Source organism: Pseudoliparis swirei, chromosome 22 (assembly GCF_029220125.1).
Source record: "Pseudoliparis swirei isolate HS2019 ecotype Mariana Trench chromosome 22, NWPU_hadal_v1, whole genome shotgun sequence".
NCBI classification, from domain to species: Eukaryota; Metazoa; Chordata; class Actinopteri; order Perciformes; family Liparidae; genus Pseudoliparis; species Pseudoliparis swirei.
The window spans coordinates 10,010,401-10,028,225 of record NC_079409.1 but is presented as its reverse complement, the minus strand read 5'-3'; the positions used below and the strand labels follow the sequence as shown (position 1 = coordinate 10,028,225).

General features: G+C 45.1%; 3 protein-coding genes across 7 annotated transcripts; 2 read left to right on the top strand and 1 right to left on the bottom strand.

Moving 5' to 3' along the window:
* Positions 1-1,607: 1,607 nt before the first annotated feature.
* On the top strand, positions 1,608-4,655 carry LOC130213325 (uncharacterized). 2 transcript variants are annotated; one of them, XM_056444847.1, is made up of 2 exons: positions 1,608-1,838; positions 2,611-4,655. In XM_056444847.1, exon 2 carries the CDS (start codon positions 2,660-2,662, stop codon positions 4,193-4,195), a length of 1,536 nt encoding a protein of 511 aa, XP_056300822.1. In that variant the 5' UTR covers positions 1,608-1,838; positions 2,611-2,659; the 3' UTR covers positions 4,196-4,655. The 2 variants fall into 2 exon arrangements, with proteins under 2 accessions (XP_056300822.1, XP_056300821.1); XM_056444846.1 differs by lacking the exon at positions 1,608-1,838 and adding an exon at positions 1,864-2,109.
* A 1,160-nt stretch (positions 4,656-5,815) lies between these two features.
* On the top strand, positions 5,816-13,578 carry si:dkeyp-84f3.9 (zinc finger protein 184). Of its 3 annotated transcripts, XM_056444814.1 has the most exons (3): positions 5,816-6,997; positions 7,851-7,976; positions 8,711-13,578. In XM_056444814.1, exon 3 carries the CDS (start codon positions 8,791-8,793, stop codon positions 12,160-12,162), a length of 3,372 nt encoding a protein of 1,123 aa, XP_056300789.1. In that variant the 5' UTR covers positions 5,816-6,997; positions 7,851-7,976; positions 8,711-8,790; the 3' UTR covers positions 12,163-13,578. The 3 variants fall into 3 exon arrangements, with proteins under 3 accessions (XP_056300789.1, XP_056300791.1, XP_056300788.1); XM_056444816.1 differs by having other exon boundaries at positions 5,816-7,976; positions 8,735-13,578; XM_056444813.1 differs by having other exon boundaries at positions 5,816-7,976.
* Positions 13,579-13,829: 251 nt separating this feature from the next.
* On the bottom strand, positions 13,830-17,188 carry LOC130213337 (trypsin-3). Of its 2 annotated transcripts, none has more exons than XM_056444863.1 (5): positions 17,123-17,188; positions 14,923-15,079; positions 14,366-14,619; positions 14,140-14,276; positions 13,830-14,046 (listed from the first exon to the last, which is right to left on the bottom strand). In XM_056444863.1, exons 1-5 carry the CDS (start codon positions 17,178-17,180, stop codon positions 13,897-13,899), a joined length of 756 nt encoding a protein of 251 aa, XP_056300838.1. In that variant the 5' UTR covers positions 17,181-17,188; the 3' UTR covers positions 13,830-13,896. The 2 variants fall into 2 exon arrangements, with proteins under 2 accessions (XP_056300838.1, XP_056300839.1); XM_056444864.1 differs by lacking the exon at positions 17,123-17,188 and adding an exon at positions 15,160-15,199.
* Positions 17,189-17,825: the final 637 nt, after the last annotated feature.

The window sequence follows — 17,825 nt, the reverse complement described above, 5'->3', positions numbered from 1 at the left end:
TTGCTTATGTCGTTTTGTGTGTGATGGGATCTTAAAAGTAAGCTAAGAATATCTCTTTGCATCCATCCATGTTTTCTACTCTGCCTTTTACTCATCAAAATTAGAACAATAGTGTGTGTTAAATACAGATGTCTCATCCAAAAAGAAGTGGTAGACTTTATCTAGAAATTGTTGTCCAAAAGAGTACATGTTCTTTTTGCTAAATGCAGCATGCACGACTCCTTGGGGAAATCTGAAAACTACACAATGAAATATTTTGAGTTTTGGGTCTATATTACAAATTTTAATCTAGAAAGAAACCCTGTAGATGTGTTTTTTCTCAGATGGCTCATTAATGTTGACTAAGTAATTTATGTTCACAATAAAGTTCCTGGTGTGCATTTTAGATTTCTTCCTGATGTATAAAGAAATGTTTGACTTGGCTGTAATAGCATGGAGTGACAGACTAACAGGGATCATCAGTTCTGGGATTAAAGTAAGTACAATACAATTGAAGCATTGCCTCATAGGGCCTTAAAATGGCTTTATTTACTGATCTTCAGACAGTTTTTAAAGCCCTTGTCATTTTTTTAAATTTAAACTTTAATCAAATTACCACTCACCATATATGTCGCTAATAATTATTCCAGCATATAAAAACAGTACTGAACAATGGGCTTTATCACAGATGCTTGCAGGATAATCTAGCCATATTTTTTAATTAAAATGGTTTTGAACAACTCTTGCATCAGTTCTGAATTAATAAAATAAACATGTTTGTCTTCTCATAAGTGTTGATTGAACTCAATGATAATTGATTTTCCACCACAGCAGAGGCCACAAACATTGTTTTTTTTATCAATCTAATTGAAAGGAAAATCCAAACAAAATAAGACTTGCATACAAGTTTGTATAAACTAATTTATATGTAACACATCTACAGTTCCGTAGATGTGCAAACCGATGGACACTGCTTATTTTCACTCGGAGAAAAACAAAACTGCTGACTAAAATAAACTACATGTCGGGAAATCTAACTGGACATCAAGGACAGATGTGTTGGCGTATCTTGAGGTGACTGATCCATAACCATTTACATAAACTAGTTCTACAGTATTCATTGTATGCCTTCGGGAAATACAACACATACTGGTGCCACCCCCTGACTTTTCATTGTACATTCAATTCATTAACACCACCCATTTATGTGTAGTAATCCTTTTTGCATGATAATTTGTGGCATAACAAATAGTGGACACTGATTGTCCGGTTCACTCTCCTAAGGCCTCGATGCATTCTGTGCTTCTATACCACGGCGGGTTGAGGGGAGACCCCGGTCAGGACTGGCCTCCCGGCCACATGGTAATAATATGTATACAGGGCTCTCAAGTTTTGAAGACAGGCAAGAGTGACATATCTATCCCCCCCCCAGAACGAAACTTTCGGATATCAGTCGCGCGCAATTCCAGGATGCTTTATTTTAATTGGTTACTGGATTAAATCTTACCCAGATACAACAGATACGTTTTTTCTGATTGGCTATTGTGTAGCCCATTTCTTTTTTTGATTGGCTGATAAGTGGCTCCTCACAGCAGAACTCCAGGGGAGCGCTTGATTCCGTCACGGTGAGGGCAGCGCGACCAGCTCATGTTTGCGCGCTGCGGCACATTAAAACATTAAATAGCCAAGAGGTTTTTTTCAGCGTGATAAATACGATGTGTGGCGGGAGTGCGTGACTTAAGACCGAAATGCGTGACTGTCACGCTCAATGCGTGACTCTCGAGAGCCCTGTGTATACGTCTTTAGTGTAATGAAGACACACGACACCCAGTACAGCGACCGCACAAATAACACCCAAGGTGAGTCAGCAACTCCAGTCGATAGGTGTCGCTGTACCGACGCCCCACCCCGGACGTTTCTGTTTTGGTGCGCGCGCCATTTGTAGAAGAAGAGTCTTTCCTCTTGTTTTTTGGTGTGGCTAATGGGCTAACAGCCACCACCTAGAGATCTTGTATCTAAGATACTGGCAAGTCAGTCCGATTGTGACCGTCCCCAAAACGGCAATCGATACGCTCGTGGTCCGGTTGGTTTCAAGGGCATACCTCAATATTACAAATTGGATATTTAAAGGTAAGCCGACGTTATTGTTCGTGAGCAAGTCGAAGCTAACGTTAGCATGCTAGGTTTAGCAAAGGGCGCGTTCAACTAAATCGCGTCATAAACCTTAAAAACGTGTCCAGCGGACGTATTACGTCCAAGTATTAAGCAGTGTGTAATACTACTACAGTAAATATGCCATCCTATCAATCGGATGGATGACTCGATATATTTATGCTAGACAAAGAATCTGGTGACGTTGAAGAGTTTAATGCTTCATTTCTTCGTCTCATAAATTCGGACCAAGTTCTGACTGTTTCACAGTCGAGCAAATGTTCAAAGGACACTGAGTGATTGTGACAATATCCGTCCTCTCTCTAGCTGAGCATGTGTGGAGCTGTTAGCACAACTAGCGCCTTATCCAGATGGTAGCATATTAGTCATCATTAAACAACTGAGTTAAATATATTGCCTGCTCAGTTATTTGCTTCTTCTTTTTTTATTTTATATTATACATTTCTTTACTTTCAACAGCAAAGCTGCCCCAGAGGGCTCCACACACGCGGTGACCAAACCCAGCCTGATGATGGAGAGCAAAAGAAGGAATTCTATCCTGGAGGACAGCTTGGGCAAAGACTTGGTGGACGCTGGACGGTTTTGCTTTGGCTGCGAGAAAATATTTGCAGATCGGAAATGCTTCCAAGAACACCCGTGTCCTGCTGCAAATCACATCTGCTCCTGTGGAACCGAGTTTATTAAGTACAGTGACATGCTGGCGCACAGCACAACACATCAACCAGGTCACGAGGGGCTTGATCATGGATCCATAAAGAAGCGCAGGATTGAGAAGCGCATAGAACAGCTCGACCGGCTACAGACCGGTGAGGTGGTCTGGAACACGGGGGAGTCGTATTTGCCGGCAGAGCAAACGCTGCCCATCGCACCGTGTGAGCCAAAAGTTTCCACGCAGAAACAAGTGCCTCCATTTGAGCCAAGAAAACCGTTTCGCTCAAATCCCAATCAAAAAGTTTTGCATGACGCTTTTGCACCAACGGTGGACCTATGGACACTTTACCAGCCCGTTGTGCTGGTCAAAACCACGCACACATTCAACGAGATGCAGCCTTACACCTGTGCTAAATGTGGGCAGGGTTTTATAACACGGGCGTCTCTCATCTTCCACCACAGCTCTCATGTGATCGATAAAGTTGCTGGCTGTATAGGATGTGGGCTGCTGCTCTCCAGCAAGAAGTTTTTGCCTCGCATCCATGTTTGTAAAGCACCCAACGCCCCGACCACCAAATCCAGGCTCATCACTGCGAAGCCGCTGAATCTGAAGCTGCCAAATGTAGCCGTTCTAGGAGCCAAGAGTCCAAGTGCTCCGGGATCTTGGGGCCCTTCCGATCTCCAGTTCAAACGCCAGAAGCTCAGCGCAGCCAGTCAAGGCAGTCGATCGCCTCTTATGACTTCCACCCTGCAGTTGCAAAATCAAACATTTGGTGCATACAATAAAAGCAAGCTGGGGCTTCATCTCTCTCCATCCATGCAGGGAAGGAGTCAGAAACCCAATGCATCCAACCTGTACATCACCAACCCCCTTCCATCGATGAGTCGGAGTCCAAATCCCAGAGGGTTCAATAAAAGCAGTCATGGGCTCTCTGTCGCTCCCTCTGGGCAGTTTAGGATGTCCACACAATCTCTGTCAGGTTTACCCATGCCGATGTCCGTCGGAACAAGTGGGTTCCCGTGTCGAGTCTGTCACCTTCCTTTTGAAACGGCTCAGATGCTACAGAGGCACAAATGTGTCAAAGCAAAGGAGTTCATGGCGAACCATGTGCGAGGTAGCCGCGCGAATTACAGATTAAAGAGGGTGACGCCGTTGCCGAGTCTCAATCCTGCTCCTATGAACGGTGAGAGAAAACTCGGGATGCCAGTTTCTGGTAAGATCAACAAAAACCCAGCCATGGCTGTCGTTCGAGACAAAGTGCAAGGTGCGGTTCCTCCGACTGGGAAAACGGGAATGAATAAGGATGATGATTGTTACATAGTTGAAAGCGGACCAGACAAATCCGCTGAGATGATATACCAAGTGACCTCATTGGTCCCGATCAAGACTTGACACAAGTCAAGTCTTATCTGCATGTCTCATTTTATGTTCGATATGAACCAAGAGCATAAAGTCAGCCATGTTTGAAGAGCATATACTCTTGTTTAGTTTCATTGTACATGAGTTCAATGCTTTCTGGCTTTGTCCAAACTTTTGAAGATGTGTAGGATTAGTAGTGACAATAATAATAAATCATGATGCTGGTTTTCTTTTGTCATAACTGCAAACGGTTCAATATAGGTGCCCCTGCAATTTTTATAGAAAATGTAAATCCATAAAGTTAATCTTCAACATCTATGTGCTTGATTTACCCAAGTTTGGTGGGATAACACGGTACTTTCTTTTTGAATATGTTTGATTATGCTCAGAAATGTGTTGTGAGGCTGTGGGAATTGACCACAATGTATTTTTTCAGTTTTCTCAGACTTCACAAATACAGTATATGTTGTATTAAACTATATTTTCAAGTTCACTGTGTGTGTTTGTGTGTTCATAATACAGCATGTGATATTATCAAGAAGGTTATTGACGTGTTGAATGGACTGAATGGACAGTGCTTTTCATCTGACCACAGCTGCAGTGCAAGTACTTCAATTGATGGCAGTTTGATCTGTAATGTTTGAACTGTGCAGGTTACGGTGCCAGTAAGAATGTGACACGTGTGTAATATAGAATCTTAAAAAGAAAATAATGTATCCTTTATTGATTTAGATGTATGTGCATATGTATATACGTCATAGGTACACCTTGCTAGTGTTGGAAACATTCCTCAAAGATGTTGGTCCATATTGACATGGTATCATTACGCCGTTGCTGCAGATTTATGGACTGCATATCGAATGCGAATCTCCCGTTCCATCACATCCCAAAGGTGCTCTATTGGAATGAGATCTGGTGACTGGAGGCCACTGGAGTAAAGTGAACTCAATGTCATGTTCAACCAGGGACATGGGTCATAAAGGGATGGACATGGTCAGCAACAATACCCAGGTAGGCCGTGGCTCTTAAACAATGCTCAATTGGAACTAAAGGGCCAAGAAAATATCCCGACTCCATTACCACCAACCTAAACCGTTGATACAAGGCAGCATAGATGCGTGCTTTCTTGTTTACGTCAAATTCTGCTCTACCATCTGAATGTCACATCTTAAATCAATAATCATCAGGCCAGGCGACACTTTTCCAACCGTCTATTGTCCAACTATGGCGAGTCTGTTTGAATTGTAGCCTCAGTCTCCTGTTCTTAGCTGACACTCGGGGGGCCCCCGGTGTGGTCTGCTGCTGCTGGAGCCCATCTGCTTCACGCTTCAACACGTGTGTTCAGAGATGGTATTGTGCATACTGTGGTTGTAACGAGTAGTTATTTGAGTTACTGTGGCCTTTATATTATCTCGAACCACTCTCCTCTGACAAGGCATTTTCTTTTGAAACTGACGCTTACTGGATGTGTGATCTTTTTCGCACCATTCTCTGTAAACCCTAGATATGGTTGTGCATGAAAATCCCAGCAGATCAGAAAAAATACTCAGACCAGCTTATATATTTATATATATTCAGTGTCACATTTTTTATTTCATCTCTCCTCAGCTTCAGATATTGGAAGCCCCTTTTCCTCAGTCATGGAGTATTGTATTCATGGCTGTCTCTCTTATCTCCAGCAGAGGGGGCCTCTTTATACATCCGTGGGGCCATTTCAAAGCAAAAACAAGGCGCTGTGTGTGTCCATTTATGATGAGGTACCATATCCCAACACGTGGATGCGGCGTTCACGTGCTGTTTGTGTGCCTGTTATATCGATATCCTATTTGTGGATAATAATAATAAAAACATTATGTTGGAGGAAACAACGGCACATAAATAAATCGGGCTGGTCGATGTTCGCCAACGTGGCATCGCACTTTGAGATGTGACAGGTGGTAGTTTGTGTTCTTACCAAATTATTGATTGTGGTGTGCATCAAATGTTTCACTTCAAGGCGTCCTGTCCTCAAAAGTCATACATCACGTGTTACTTGTTACATCTGACTTTTACAGAACAAATCATAATATAAACGTAATTCCCAAATCTCCCACACCACCTGAAGCCCCCACTCCGTGCGCTCGCAGTGATTGACGCGGTGGGGTTGCTTTGTGCCTGGATGCCAGCGGCTCACTGCCGCACACTGCTCCGAGAGGAACAGAAAGCCAGCTCCACTTTAACAGACCAGCGAACAGACCAATGCTCGATTGTACAAAAAAAGTGCCCAACTCTCACGCAACGGCAAAGCATATGTTGGCTCTGAGCTAGCCAATGCTAGCTAATCGATCAGCATCCAGTGAATGGCCACGGATAGACCAGCTCCCCCACTCAGGCAAGCGCTTTGTGTTTACTCGTAGCATCACTCGACGCGTCCGGTAGCCGCTGTTGAGGACTCTTCGCTCGAGAGAACGTCTCGCGAGCTGACATTGTCGGTCACGGTTCGGTTCGTGTGGCCTGTGACACGGTAAACACCCGGAGGTAGCAGTGTGGCCTACGGAGAGATGACGCCGACGGTCACCTCGCTGGACGCCGTCTGTTGGCTCACGTGTGTGTGTGTGTTGGAGATGGCATGTTACGGGATGCGTTTGTGTGCCGCGTTCACGGTCCCGTGAGTGAACGCGCGAGCGCTGGCTATCACCATTATAAGCCGTTTACTCGGCGCTCCCGTCACATGAGTCGTGTTTGCAGGGCAGACACGAGCGACCACCGGGCATGCAGACACACTGGTGGAGGTTGAGTGACGTGTAACGTTCATTTACCTGGAGCGCTGCAAACTGCACCGCCATATTAGTGTCGGTAAGAACCCCCGGGGTTCAGCAAGCTACAGGAGACGACGTCTATGTGGGTATGGTGGTGGAGGACGTGTTTACATATTTCACTCAGGACGCTGTCATGCACATTGCAGATATGGCTTTTAATATTTATTATAATCAGCTAAGTGTTGAAACTGTGAAAGGATGCATTATATAGAATAGCCCGTTTCTTTCCTTATTTAACTTGAATTTGTTATTATTTCTGATGCCATAACTTGTAAGTAGCATGCTGGTGGTGATGGAGCTCATTTGATATAGTTGATAAACGTATGGGTGGATTATTCTGTCTTGATACGTCATCATTTATTTATTTTAAATTGTACAATATCTACTATATCATTATAGTTATTGCCTAAATGTTCTTCGTTACTTTCCTCCACCAGGTTACGTAAGAAAGGAATGCCTTTCCTAACTCCACAGTATCTCTGAACAGATTGTTCATTTCATAATAACAATTGTTGTTTTTTGTGGGAAACTGAAGTCTGAGAGATAATGCATGTTAATCCAGCATAACTCTGCACCACTAAATTGTAAACTCTCCCAGTGAATGCGAACAGCAGGCTTCTCTCCGGTCCAGTTTTGCATCATGAGCTGTAGACTCCTGTGATTGAATCACTGAGTCGTCAGTCACATGACGTCGATGGGCTGTATTAGCTTTGAAAGCTCGTAATGAAGTCATCCACTCCTAAATTATAGCGCCAAGTCTTCTGTGTACTCTAGGAAGCAATGGTCATGGGTGAGCTAGTCTGGTAAAGGTATTGTGTCGTGGTTTCTGTAGGAATACACATCACTGTTGTTATGAGTTACAGCCTCTTTTGTCACTGTTTAATTCACAGATGCTTAACATGGGGAGTAAAATGTCCTTCAGCAGAGGAAGCAGTGACCAAAATACAGTGTCTGAGTTAACTTCTGTGGCATCCCATCCTCGCAATTCCATTCATGCGCCTTTGGACTGCAAGCAGGTAGTTAGTGAGACAGACAGATAGACATATCACTCCAAAAGTTATGTTATTTGCATGTGTTCTACCTGATTGTTTTAGGATTTACATACGTACATCCAGACAATAACAGCACTGAACAAATTATGGTAGCATTAACATTTGCATTGATAAATAATGTGTGGTTGTCTTTACACTACCGTTCAAAAGTTTGGGATCACTTAGAAATGACTTTATTTTTCAAAGAAAAGCACAGTTTTTTCAATAAAGATAACATTAAATTAATCAGAAATACACTCTGTACATTGTTAATGTGGTAAATGACTATTCTAGGTGGAAGTGTCTGGTTTCTAATGAAATATCTCCATAGGTGTATAGAGGCCCATTTCCATCAACTATCACTCCAGTGTTCTAATGGTACATTGTGTTTGCTAATCGCCTTAGAAGACTAATGTCTGATTAGAAAACCTGTGCAATTATGTTAGCACAGCTGAAAACAGTTATGCTGGTGATATAAGCTATACAACTGGCCTTCCTTTGAGCTTGAAGTTTGTAGAACAAAATTAATATTTCAAATATTAATCATTATTTCTAACCTTGTCAATGTCTTGACTATTTTATATTCATTTGATAAATAAAAGTGTGATTTTTCATGCAAGACACGAAATTGTCTGGGTGATCCCAAACTTTTGAACGGTAGTGTATATTTATAGCATTTTCGGAAACTTGCACCGTTTCGACATTTGTGACAAACGCAGGTTTCCTTTTCTTCTCTCACACAGATACCTGAAGACCAGGGAGGTCGTCAGGAAGGCCTGGACTCCAACTGTGGAGAGGAATGAAAGCAGCGGAAGAAACTCCACCTGCACCCGAGTCCCACTCAGTGGAGTCTGATGGCCGAGTTAACTCTGACACAGTAGGCGAACCAAATTGTCGCCACGGTGAGCACACGTCTTCACAGGCAGGGATGGAAGCAAAGTCCCAGACGCCTGCGATTGTGTGCAGCTCGACTACAGACAGCCGTGGACAGCCTGTGGAGGTCCGCAGGAAACCTGGCCGCCCGCGTAAACGCAACCCGCTGTTGCCTGAAGGCATAACGGGTCCAGATGTGGCTGGTTATGATGCCGTTCAACATAAGGAGATCAGCACCACAATTCCTTTGCCAAGAGTCGCTCCCTTAATCAATAATTCCCCCCACGATGATCCGTCTGGTCTTCATATTGTTTCTGATGGCAACGAACAAGACGGTGTCCCTGTGCTGCCAAAAAGAAAAAGAGGGAGACCAAAAAAATCTGAAATGGCACCTTTTAAAACTGTGGTTGTTGAGGCTCCTGCTGCTGCTGCCGCTGCTTCTGTTAATAATGTTGGCTGTCCTGCACGGCGACTGAGGAGTGGAGCTGCTGAGCAACACCCTTCGCCACAGGAAGGAGAGCCTGAATCGGACGGCAACGCAGACCCCGAGCCAACTGAGGGGACGCCTGCAGAAAGTAGGAATACGTTGATATTACAACGTATTAAAAGAAGAAGAAGACGATTTAAAGGGGCCGATCAGCAATTTCCAGCAAAGGTGTGCAGGCTGGGTGTTTCCCAGGAGGCCTCATCACTGTTGATCAACGACACAGGCCGTGGAGAGGGAACGGAGCGCGATAAGCAGGTGGGACTAAACGCTGACAAACAAGAGACGGATGGAAAGAGCGCTCAACTCCACCAGCAAGAAGGGCGAGAGCAGCACACCGACCGAAAGGAAGGGGCATTACCGCAAAGAACACTGAGTTCCCAGCCAGCTGAGCCTGAAGTTATTTCTTCAGAGGGTTCAAATAGTCTAAACTTGGGAAGCCCTACTCAGAGTGATGACCCAATGAACATAAAGCCGTCATCCGGCGGCGATGAGTCGCAACCAAAACGCAGTCTTGGATCCCCGGAAAACCTGCAGAATACCGAGTCCTGCAGCACAGATGGTGTAACGTCCTCGGAACAACCGGCTAAAGCTGTTGGAGTCCCACCTGCGGTGAAAGCTGAGAATATCCAGATCGAGCTGGATCATTTAAATCCTCCGTCCCAATCAAATAGTCCGACATCATTACAATGCAATGCCAACAGCACTGTGAAGGCTCAGGGGCCAGAACCGACTTTCAGGCGCAAGAAAGGCGGCCAGAGGAGGAGGAGAATAAGGAGTGTGTTGCTCCAGAGAGAGCAGCTTGGAGAGGGTCCGAAAAGCAGCGATGGCACTCAACAAAATACAGACTTTGGTGACGACGATAAGGAAGCCCACTCTAATGTCAGCTACATAAAGAAGGGGGCGAAAACTCTGTTAAAATGCAATTTCTGCGGCCATGTATTTAAATTTCACTCTCAGTTCGTTATCCATCAACGCATTCATACCGGAGAACGACCTTTCAAATGCCCCGAATGCGGCAAAGGTTTTAGCAAAAATTCAAACTTAAATCTTCATCTCAAGACGCACAAAAAGAGCAACATATATCAAAAGTGTCCATTTTGCAAGATCAAATTCTCCTGCTCGGAGTATTCCTCTCACATGACGACGCACGCGCAAATGCTGGACCCGGACTCTGTGGAGAACCGGTCGGACAAACGCAGCCGAGGGAAAGAGCCCGGAACCCGCGAGGGGCTCCAGAGACCCGCTTCCCCAGAAAAGGGAGAAAATAAATTGTGCCAGTACTGCGGAAAATCCTTCCCGTTTCAGTCCGCCCTCATACGACATGTGCGCGTCCACACGGGCGAGAAGCCGTACAAATGCGATATATGCGGCAAAGCCTTCGGTCAGGCCTACTTCCTCCGCGTGCACGAGCTGACGCACTGGTCCGTGAAGCGCTACAACTGCACGCGCTGCGAGAAGGCCTTCACGCATTACAGCAACGCCAAGAATCACAGCTGCCGCCCGAAGAGAAGCGGCGCCGGTTCGCAGGGCAGCCGGCGCGCGAAGCCCGGCCTGACGTACACGTGCCACATCTGCAAGACTGTCTTCGACCGCCTGCAGGAGTTCAACAGCCACATGAGGGCCCACACCGGGGCCAAGCTCTACCGCTGCTTGCACTGCGACAAGCTGTTCGGCGTGCTGTCCGAGTTCAGCGCCCACCGCAGTCGGTGCCGAGGAGATCGGAGCGCTCGCAGCGCCGCGGCCGAGGAGGAGGCGACCATGTCGTTGGTCCAGTACTCGGTGCCCGGGCTTCGGTGTTCGCCGTCGGGCCACAGCGCGGCCTCCTTTCTCGCCGATTGTGACGCGCAGACGACGACGTCGCAGAGCGGTCCCAAGAAACACTTTGCGAACTCAAAGAAGCCGTTCCAGTCGGCGGGCGCGCCGCCTCACCGCCTGGTGGCAAAGTTAAACAAACTGGACAACCGCTCGGACCCCAACCGATACTTGTGTCCGAGCTGCGGGCGGCTGTTCAGACACATGGGCCGGCTGCGAGCGCACATGCTGACGCACGCCTCTGGGCGGAGCTACGCGTGCTCCTGTTGCGGCAAGACTCTGGAGAACTGGAAGAAGCTGTGGCATCACCAGAGGATCCACCGGCAGCGCCGCGGACGCTTCACCTGTCCCCAGTGCGGCCGAGGCTTTCGGTTTGTGCACTCGTATAAAAAGCACATGAGCGAGCACCCGGAGTTCCAGTGGATCCACGACCGGCCCGGGAAAGTGTTTCTGCCGTATCGGTGCGACCGGTGCAGGTGCAGCTTCCACACTCTGGATTTGCTGTTCAGTCACCAGCGTTGCCATTCCTCGAAACCCAAGGACTCCGATTTTGATTTCTCCGTCGAGGATCATACGCAGTCCAACAAGAACATGTTTTCCCCTCCCGCAAAGAACCACGTGGCTGCATCACATCCAGATCCTGAGGAGGACGACAACTGTGCTCCGGGCCTCTTTTCCAAATGTCCAGACCAAGCGGCGCACGACTCTCCTCTCGCTCCCGTGACTCCCTTCGTAAGTAAGGGTCCTGATTTGGGTCAAACTCCCAGCAGCACACATTCGATCCAAGACGCAGAGAACGGTCGTGAAGGAATGGACGTGGCTGTACTTGGGAAACTGAGTAATCCTTTGAGAACTGTGAAAAGACACGTCGGCCAAATTGCCAGCGTATCGAATGTGGCGTCTGCGGACGGTGTGAAGTGTGCCGTGTGTGGCGACGCTTTTCTGGTCATTTCAGAGCTTTATCGCCATTATTTGCAGCACGCTAGAGGCCAGTTGTAATGACCTGGATGAGGACACGCCCCCCTGCTGTGCTCATCGTGTTTAACACAGAGGATCCCGTAGTCCTAAAAAAAACAAGAGCATTGTCAGTTGACCCTTTGGTTAGGGGACGGGGAATTAAATGCATCAAAAATATGTGTAAGATTGGTTTTCAATTCTGTATTCAACCCGTCAGGCCTGAGAGGTTTCAGATTCTGAGATCTACATAATAGGAACACGTTCTATTTGTATGTCGTTCACCAATCAACTTTTGGTGCAAGACACTAATTTGTCGTTAGTTTCTGTGATTACATTTGTGTTCATAAAAAAGAAAACAAGATGCAGAATGTGTCAAAAAGATGCTCCTCCAAATATTGTGTACATTTAGTGCATTATTGACAGGTAGAATCAGCCCGGGGGTAATCTCATCAGCTACAACCGAATCAGCATTTGAAAACAGAAACTGGAGCTGTTGTAAATGGCTTATTATGGAAAATAAGCTTTATTATGAAAACATGAACATTTTTAACCCCTCTTTTTTTTGTTTTACTGGGAAAAGCACCCTGCACTGATCAGAGGGGCATTAATTTATGAACCCTTATTGCTGTGAACGTTTTGTTTTGCAGACCTGACAAATGACTCGTTTCCTCGTCGTAACGCGTGTAGCTGGACAGTTTTACAGATTTCCAACAGCTGTTGATGCATTCGCTTCATGTACAATGTGACTCTAATCTCCAATGTGTGCATCTCACATCACGCAGGCCTCGTCTTCTGTTATTCATGATGTTTCAGAGGAGTTGATGTGTACTGATTTCAAATTTGTTTGGTTCTGGTCTCCAAAAAGGACATGTAGCATCATTTTGAATTTACATTGAAGTAAACATTGGCTTTACTAATGCTCGTGTTCGTCAAAGACTTTTCTCTGTTGTGGACTTGTAATATAATGGCTGGAATGAAGGTATGCTACATTTTCTAGAAAATACACTCATGAATACACATTCCACACATGAAATACAAAGTGCAGCGTTGGACACCCCCCGACCTTTTCACGCTTCAACATCAGCCTTCATTTTGGTCACTTTGTCTTAACACCAATAAAGGCCATATTTGTATTAATATGTGATGACTGCCATTTTTGGGTGGGAATGTGTGCTCATTAATCTACATTCATGGTCACCATTAGATCCTAAACTCATAAATATGTGGTGAAGCAGAAGGTTAAATGAATCAACAGCCGGTCACACATATCACCTGCAGTCTGACGCATCTGAGGTTTGTTTACGTCAGTATATGAAAGAGCTGTGAAATCATGTTGTAAAAGTCCACAGTACAATGTCTTTAATGTTTTATACTATCTGGACATTGAGTCTGAAATAAAAGTTTGATTGATTGAATAGGTTTTGTTCTGCCAAGAAATTAAAAAGATGATATATTGTATATTATATTTGTTATTCAAGAAGGCTGATGCCATTTTTAATCCTTCAACAAATGAGATTATTTTATCTCTAGTGTTGGTGAAAAGTATTTCATTTTGCGGAAACTTAATTTATTTTTGATAAGCAGTTTTCTGATTGCTGATATTCATGCAGAGTGTTTTGGACATATTTCTTATTTTTTCCATCCTGCTAATTCTCTTAACTATGAATGTATGTTTCATCCAACAGCAAAAAACCAGCAACAACAGAAAGTGACATTGATCATCATTTATTTCAGTAAAACATTCCCGAGCTTCATGTTACTTCCATGAAAGTGACTTTAGTTGGAGGACATGGTGCTGCGGATCCAGCTGTTGTAGTTGCAGACCTTGGCGTAGACTCCAGGCTTGTTCCTCTGGGCGCAGCCATAACCCCAGGACACCACACCCTGCAGCTGACCGTTGCACACCACGGGGCCACCGGAGTCACCCTGATGGGACGCAGACAGAAAGGGCAACATGTGAGCGGACGAGTTCAAACGTTTGTAGCGCTAAGAAACCACGATGGAGACTTCAGCTCGTACCTGGCAGGAGTCCTTGCCTCCCTCGAGGAATCCAGCACAGAACATGTTGGAGGTGATCTGTCCAGGGTAGGCAGACCTGCAGCGGCTGTCGCTCAGGATGGGGACATCCAGGCACCTCAGTGTATCGGGGTAGTTGCCTAGAGGGAGATAAACAATAGATGTAAAAGCTCACACCCCACAATGTACGACAACTATGTTCCAGTTGTGACTGCAGTGTGTTACGGACTTCCAGAGCCGCTGAGGTTGCCCCATCCAGAGATCAGGCAGCGGGTGCCAGAGCCGGCACAGCTGGAGGGCAGGGACACGGTGCGGACGTAGCTGGTCAGGGAGGCGGGCCTGCTCAGCTTGATCAGCATGATGTCATTGTCCAGGTTGCGGCTGTTGTATCTGGGGTGGCGGATGACCTTAGCAGAGCTGATGAACTGCTCTGTGCCCTCATTGAAAGCAATGTTGTGCTCACCAAGACGGAGCTGGACGCGGCTGCAGAGAAACACACAAGGCTTGAAGCACAGGAAAGAGATTTGACTTTGCACCTGAAAGTCGGCGGTGTCTTAATATCTCTGTGTCTCAATATCTCAGTGTCTTAATATCTCAGTGTCTCAGTATCTCAGTGTCTTAATATCTCAGTGTCTCAGTGTCTCAATATCTCAGTACCTCAGTATCTCATTATTTTGGATTGCATTATATTTTGAAATAAAATTACGGCAATTTTAAACCACTCAAAGTGTTTTACTATGACTGTGAACCTAATGTTTGTCTGTAAAATCAACCGTCTGTACATACGACTTGTAGCAGTGACCAGCAGACACCACCCAGGTGCTGGAGATCAGGGAGCCTCCACAGAAGTGGTAGCCAGAGTTCAGAGAGACCTGGTAGGCCACAGAGTTCTTTCTGCACTCGTAGCCTCCGACAATCTTGTCATCCTCGATGGGAGCAGCATCTGAAACACAAACAGTGAGTTATTTTAAAAGCTTGTCTCCCGCTTACGGAAACCATTCAGTTAGACATTTAGATTCTTACAGGCTGCAGCAAACAGGGCCAAAAGAATGATGTACTTCATGATGCACCGAGTGAATCTACACACACCAGCACCAGATGCTGTGGTTTATATACAGGCTGACCATTCTTTATCTAATTTTTCTCAAGGACTTTTCCATGCACCTTGCACAATAATGACATATTATCCCACCTGGGAAACAGCAGCATGGTCCAAGAGAAAAACATGTAGTTTTCCATGAGCTCTTTGTAGATTATAACATATATATATATATACATATATATATATATATATACATACACACACACATATATATATATTTGTGTGTGTATATATATATTTATATATATGCAGCTATTAATCTTTTATAATCCTCAATGTATTAAATAGTAATAGTCCTACATATGCATTAATTACTCAGTAAAAATAACAAAAAACAACGGCAGGCTAAGGTGGAGGGGGCACAGTGGAATCAAAATGATTTGTAATTTTTAAGTTTACAGTTATATAATTAGTAGGTTTAATTAATTTTTAAGTGATCTTGATTATAATGTTATCAATTTAAATTTAGTGGTATTAATCTTGGGTAAACTTTGAGGATTTCCCAGATACTGGTCAGAAAGACTGATTATAGGAGACACGCTTATTTGCTTTTGCTTTGTTGTATTGAGTTTATTGTTGATTCCCAGATACATTCATTTAAAGCCAATCAAATATTAATTTTATATTCTCAATGTTAAATTGCCTTGAGTGAAAAAAAAGTACTTTAGAATTTTTTGCTGATCTGCTTTCCACTGACTTGATAATTATCAAGGCAGTATTGCTGTCTCTATTTCCTAGTTAGGACCAAATAACTCTTACCTCCCTCTGAATTTACTGTGAACACGTCTCAGAAATGTGAGAAAACTACAGGACCTGTAAACATCTCCAAACTTTGATTGGTCCTGAACAGACCCCTCTTCAGTGACGTCATTAGTAAGCGACTGTCTTCGGTTTGTGTATCGGCTGCTGGGCTAACAGCTTCACCAATTGTGCTTTGTTTTTGTTTTGTCTCCCATGTGCAGTTATTATGAGGTAAGAAATACAAATGCTTTGGCTTTCTTATCATGTCCGCTCAGCTGTCGTCGGCAGTTCAGACTGCAGCTTTACCCCAAACTATGGTAGCCTGTTAGCTCACAGCTAGTGACAGGATCCGCACTTAATGTATGCGGAATGCGCAACCGTTGCGGATGTGGTGCAGAAAAAAATGCGCATCGATGCGACAGAATACAGAAGTCATCGGCAGTAACACAAAACGGACAGACTATTTTGAAATGCTACACAGTTGTAAACAGTGTTATGTTTTGTTGTTTTATTTCAGCTCTCGAGGCGATTCTCTGCCTTGAAGGTGCATCTCACTGTGTCACAACTGGACGTTTCAATGTAGCTCTCAGTCTGCTGCAGGTGTTTTTACACCGTGTATTTATGTTTTCAGTAACATATTAAAATACATGAAAATGAAAGAAAGGGATGTAAGGGGCTGCAGCTAGCCATGGAAGTATCTGGACACCATGCTCTAGTTATATGATAGTATCTCTGACTAAGTGGCAACAATGTCTTGATTTAATTGAACCTTACTGTTCACAACCAGTATTTAAGGGTGCTTTCATATTTCCTCATACATCAGTGTGAGTGGCAGCTGTCGTCAAAGTAGGCTCATAAGAGTTATTATGTCTCGAGCAGTAGGTTCAGTGACACCTTGAACTCGTGTTCATGGGGCAGCAGCTGCCAGGATCAGAATTGGCCCGCCAGTCAGTTCTGCTGTAAATCAGATCTGACCCATGACTGAGTACTACGAGGAGGGGGGGCTGCTGTACGAGCAATCACCTCCCATGCACATCAAAGTGGAGTCTCCGGAGGGACCCTTTGGAGGGGGAGCCTCAGAAAACGGCTTCCCCAGGGAGGATGAGGACTCAGAGGGCAGCTGTGACCAGAGCAGTGGATTACCTGGGGGACTCCCCTTCAACGTGGTAGTGGTGCATCCCAACATCATGGCCCCCGGCATGTCCTCAGATGAACTCCTGTCCATTGAACAAAGTAAGGCTGAATTTTTGGGAAACTGGATTGCATATTTTCTTGTTTATTTGTAAAAAAATAAACCTCATGATCTGCAAACGGCTACATTGGTTTGTTTTTATGAAGGAAACATTTTGCTCCAGTATAATAACTCAAGGAAGACACACGATAAATGATGCTCTTACTGCTCCGTGCCTTTTCAAAAGGAATAATAGTTGTAAAAGTCTTGGCTTAGTAAAGAGGAAATAAGACGGACACTGCTGTCGATTTCTCTCTGTCACACAGTATATTTAGCTACACTTGATGTCTTTCCTTTCGGGCCGTTCGCTCACCTTTCTCTCTCTCTCTCGACAGACAGAGCTATGTCAGCTGCACTGGCGGCTGGCAGTGCAGGAAAAAGAAAGAGTCGTTTCAGCGGAGCAGAGCTGGAGGTGTTGGTGGCCGAAGTCACTCGGTGTGAAGGAGAGCTTTTTGGTCCTGCGGGGCGGCTCCGGCGGCGGGAGAGAGAGCGCATCTGGGCAGGAATCCTGGAGAGAGTCAATGCCGTGTCCAGAGTCCCACGCACCCTTCGCGAGGTAAAAAAGCGATGGGACGACTTGAAGAGACGCAACGGAGGCAGGCTAGCTGATGCTCG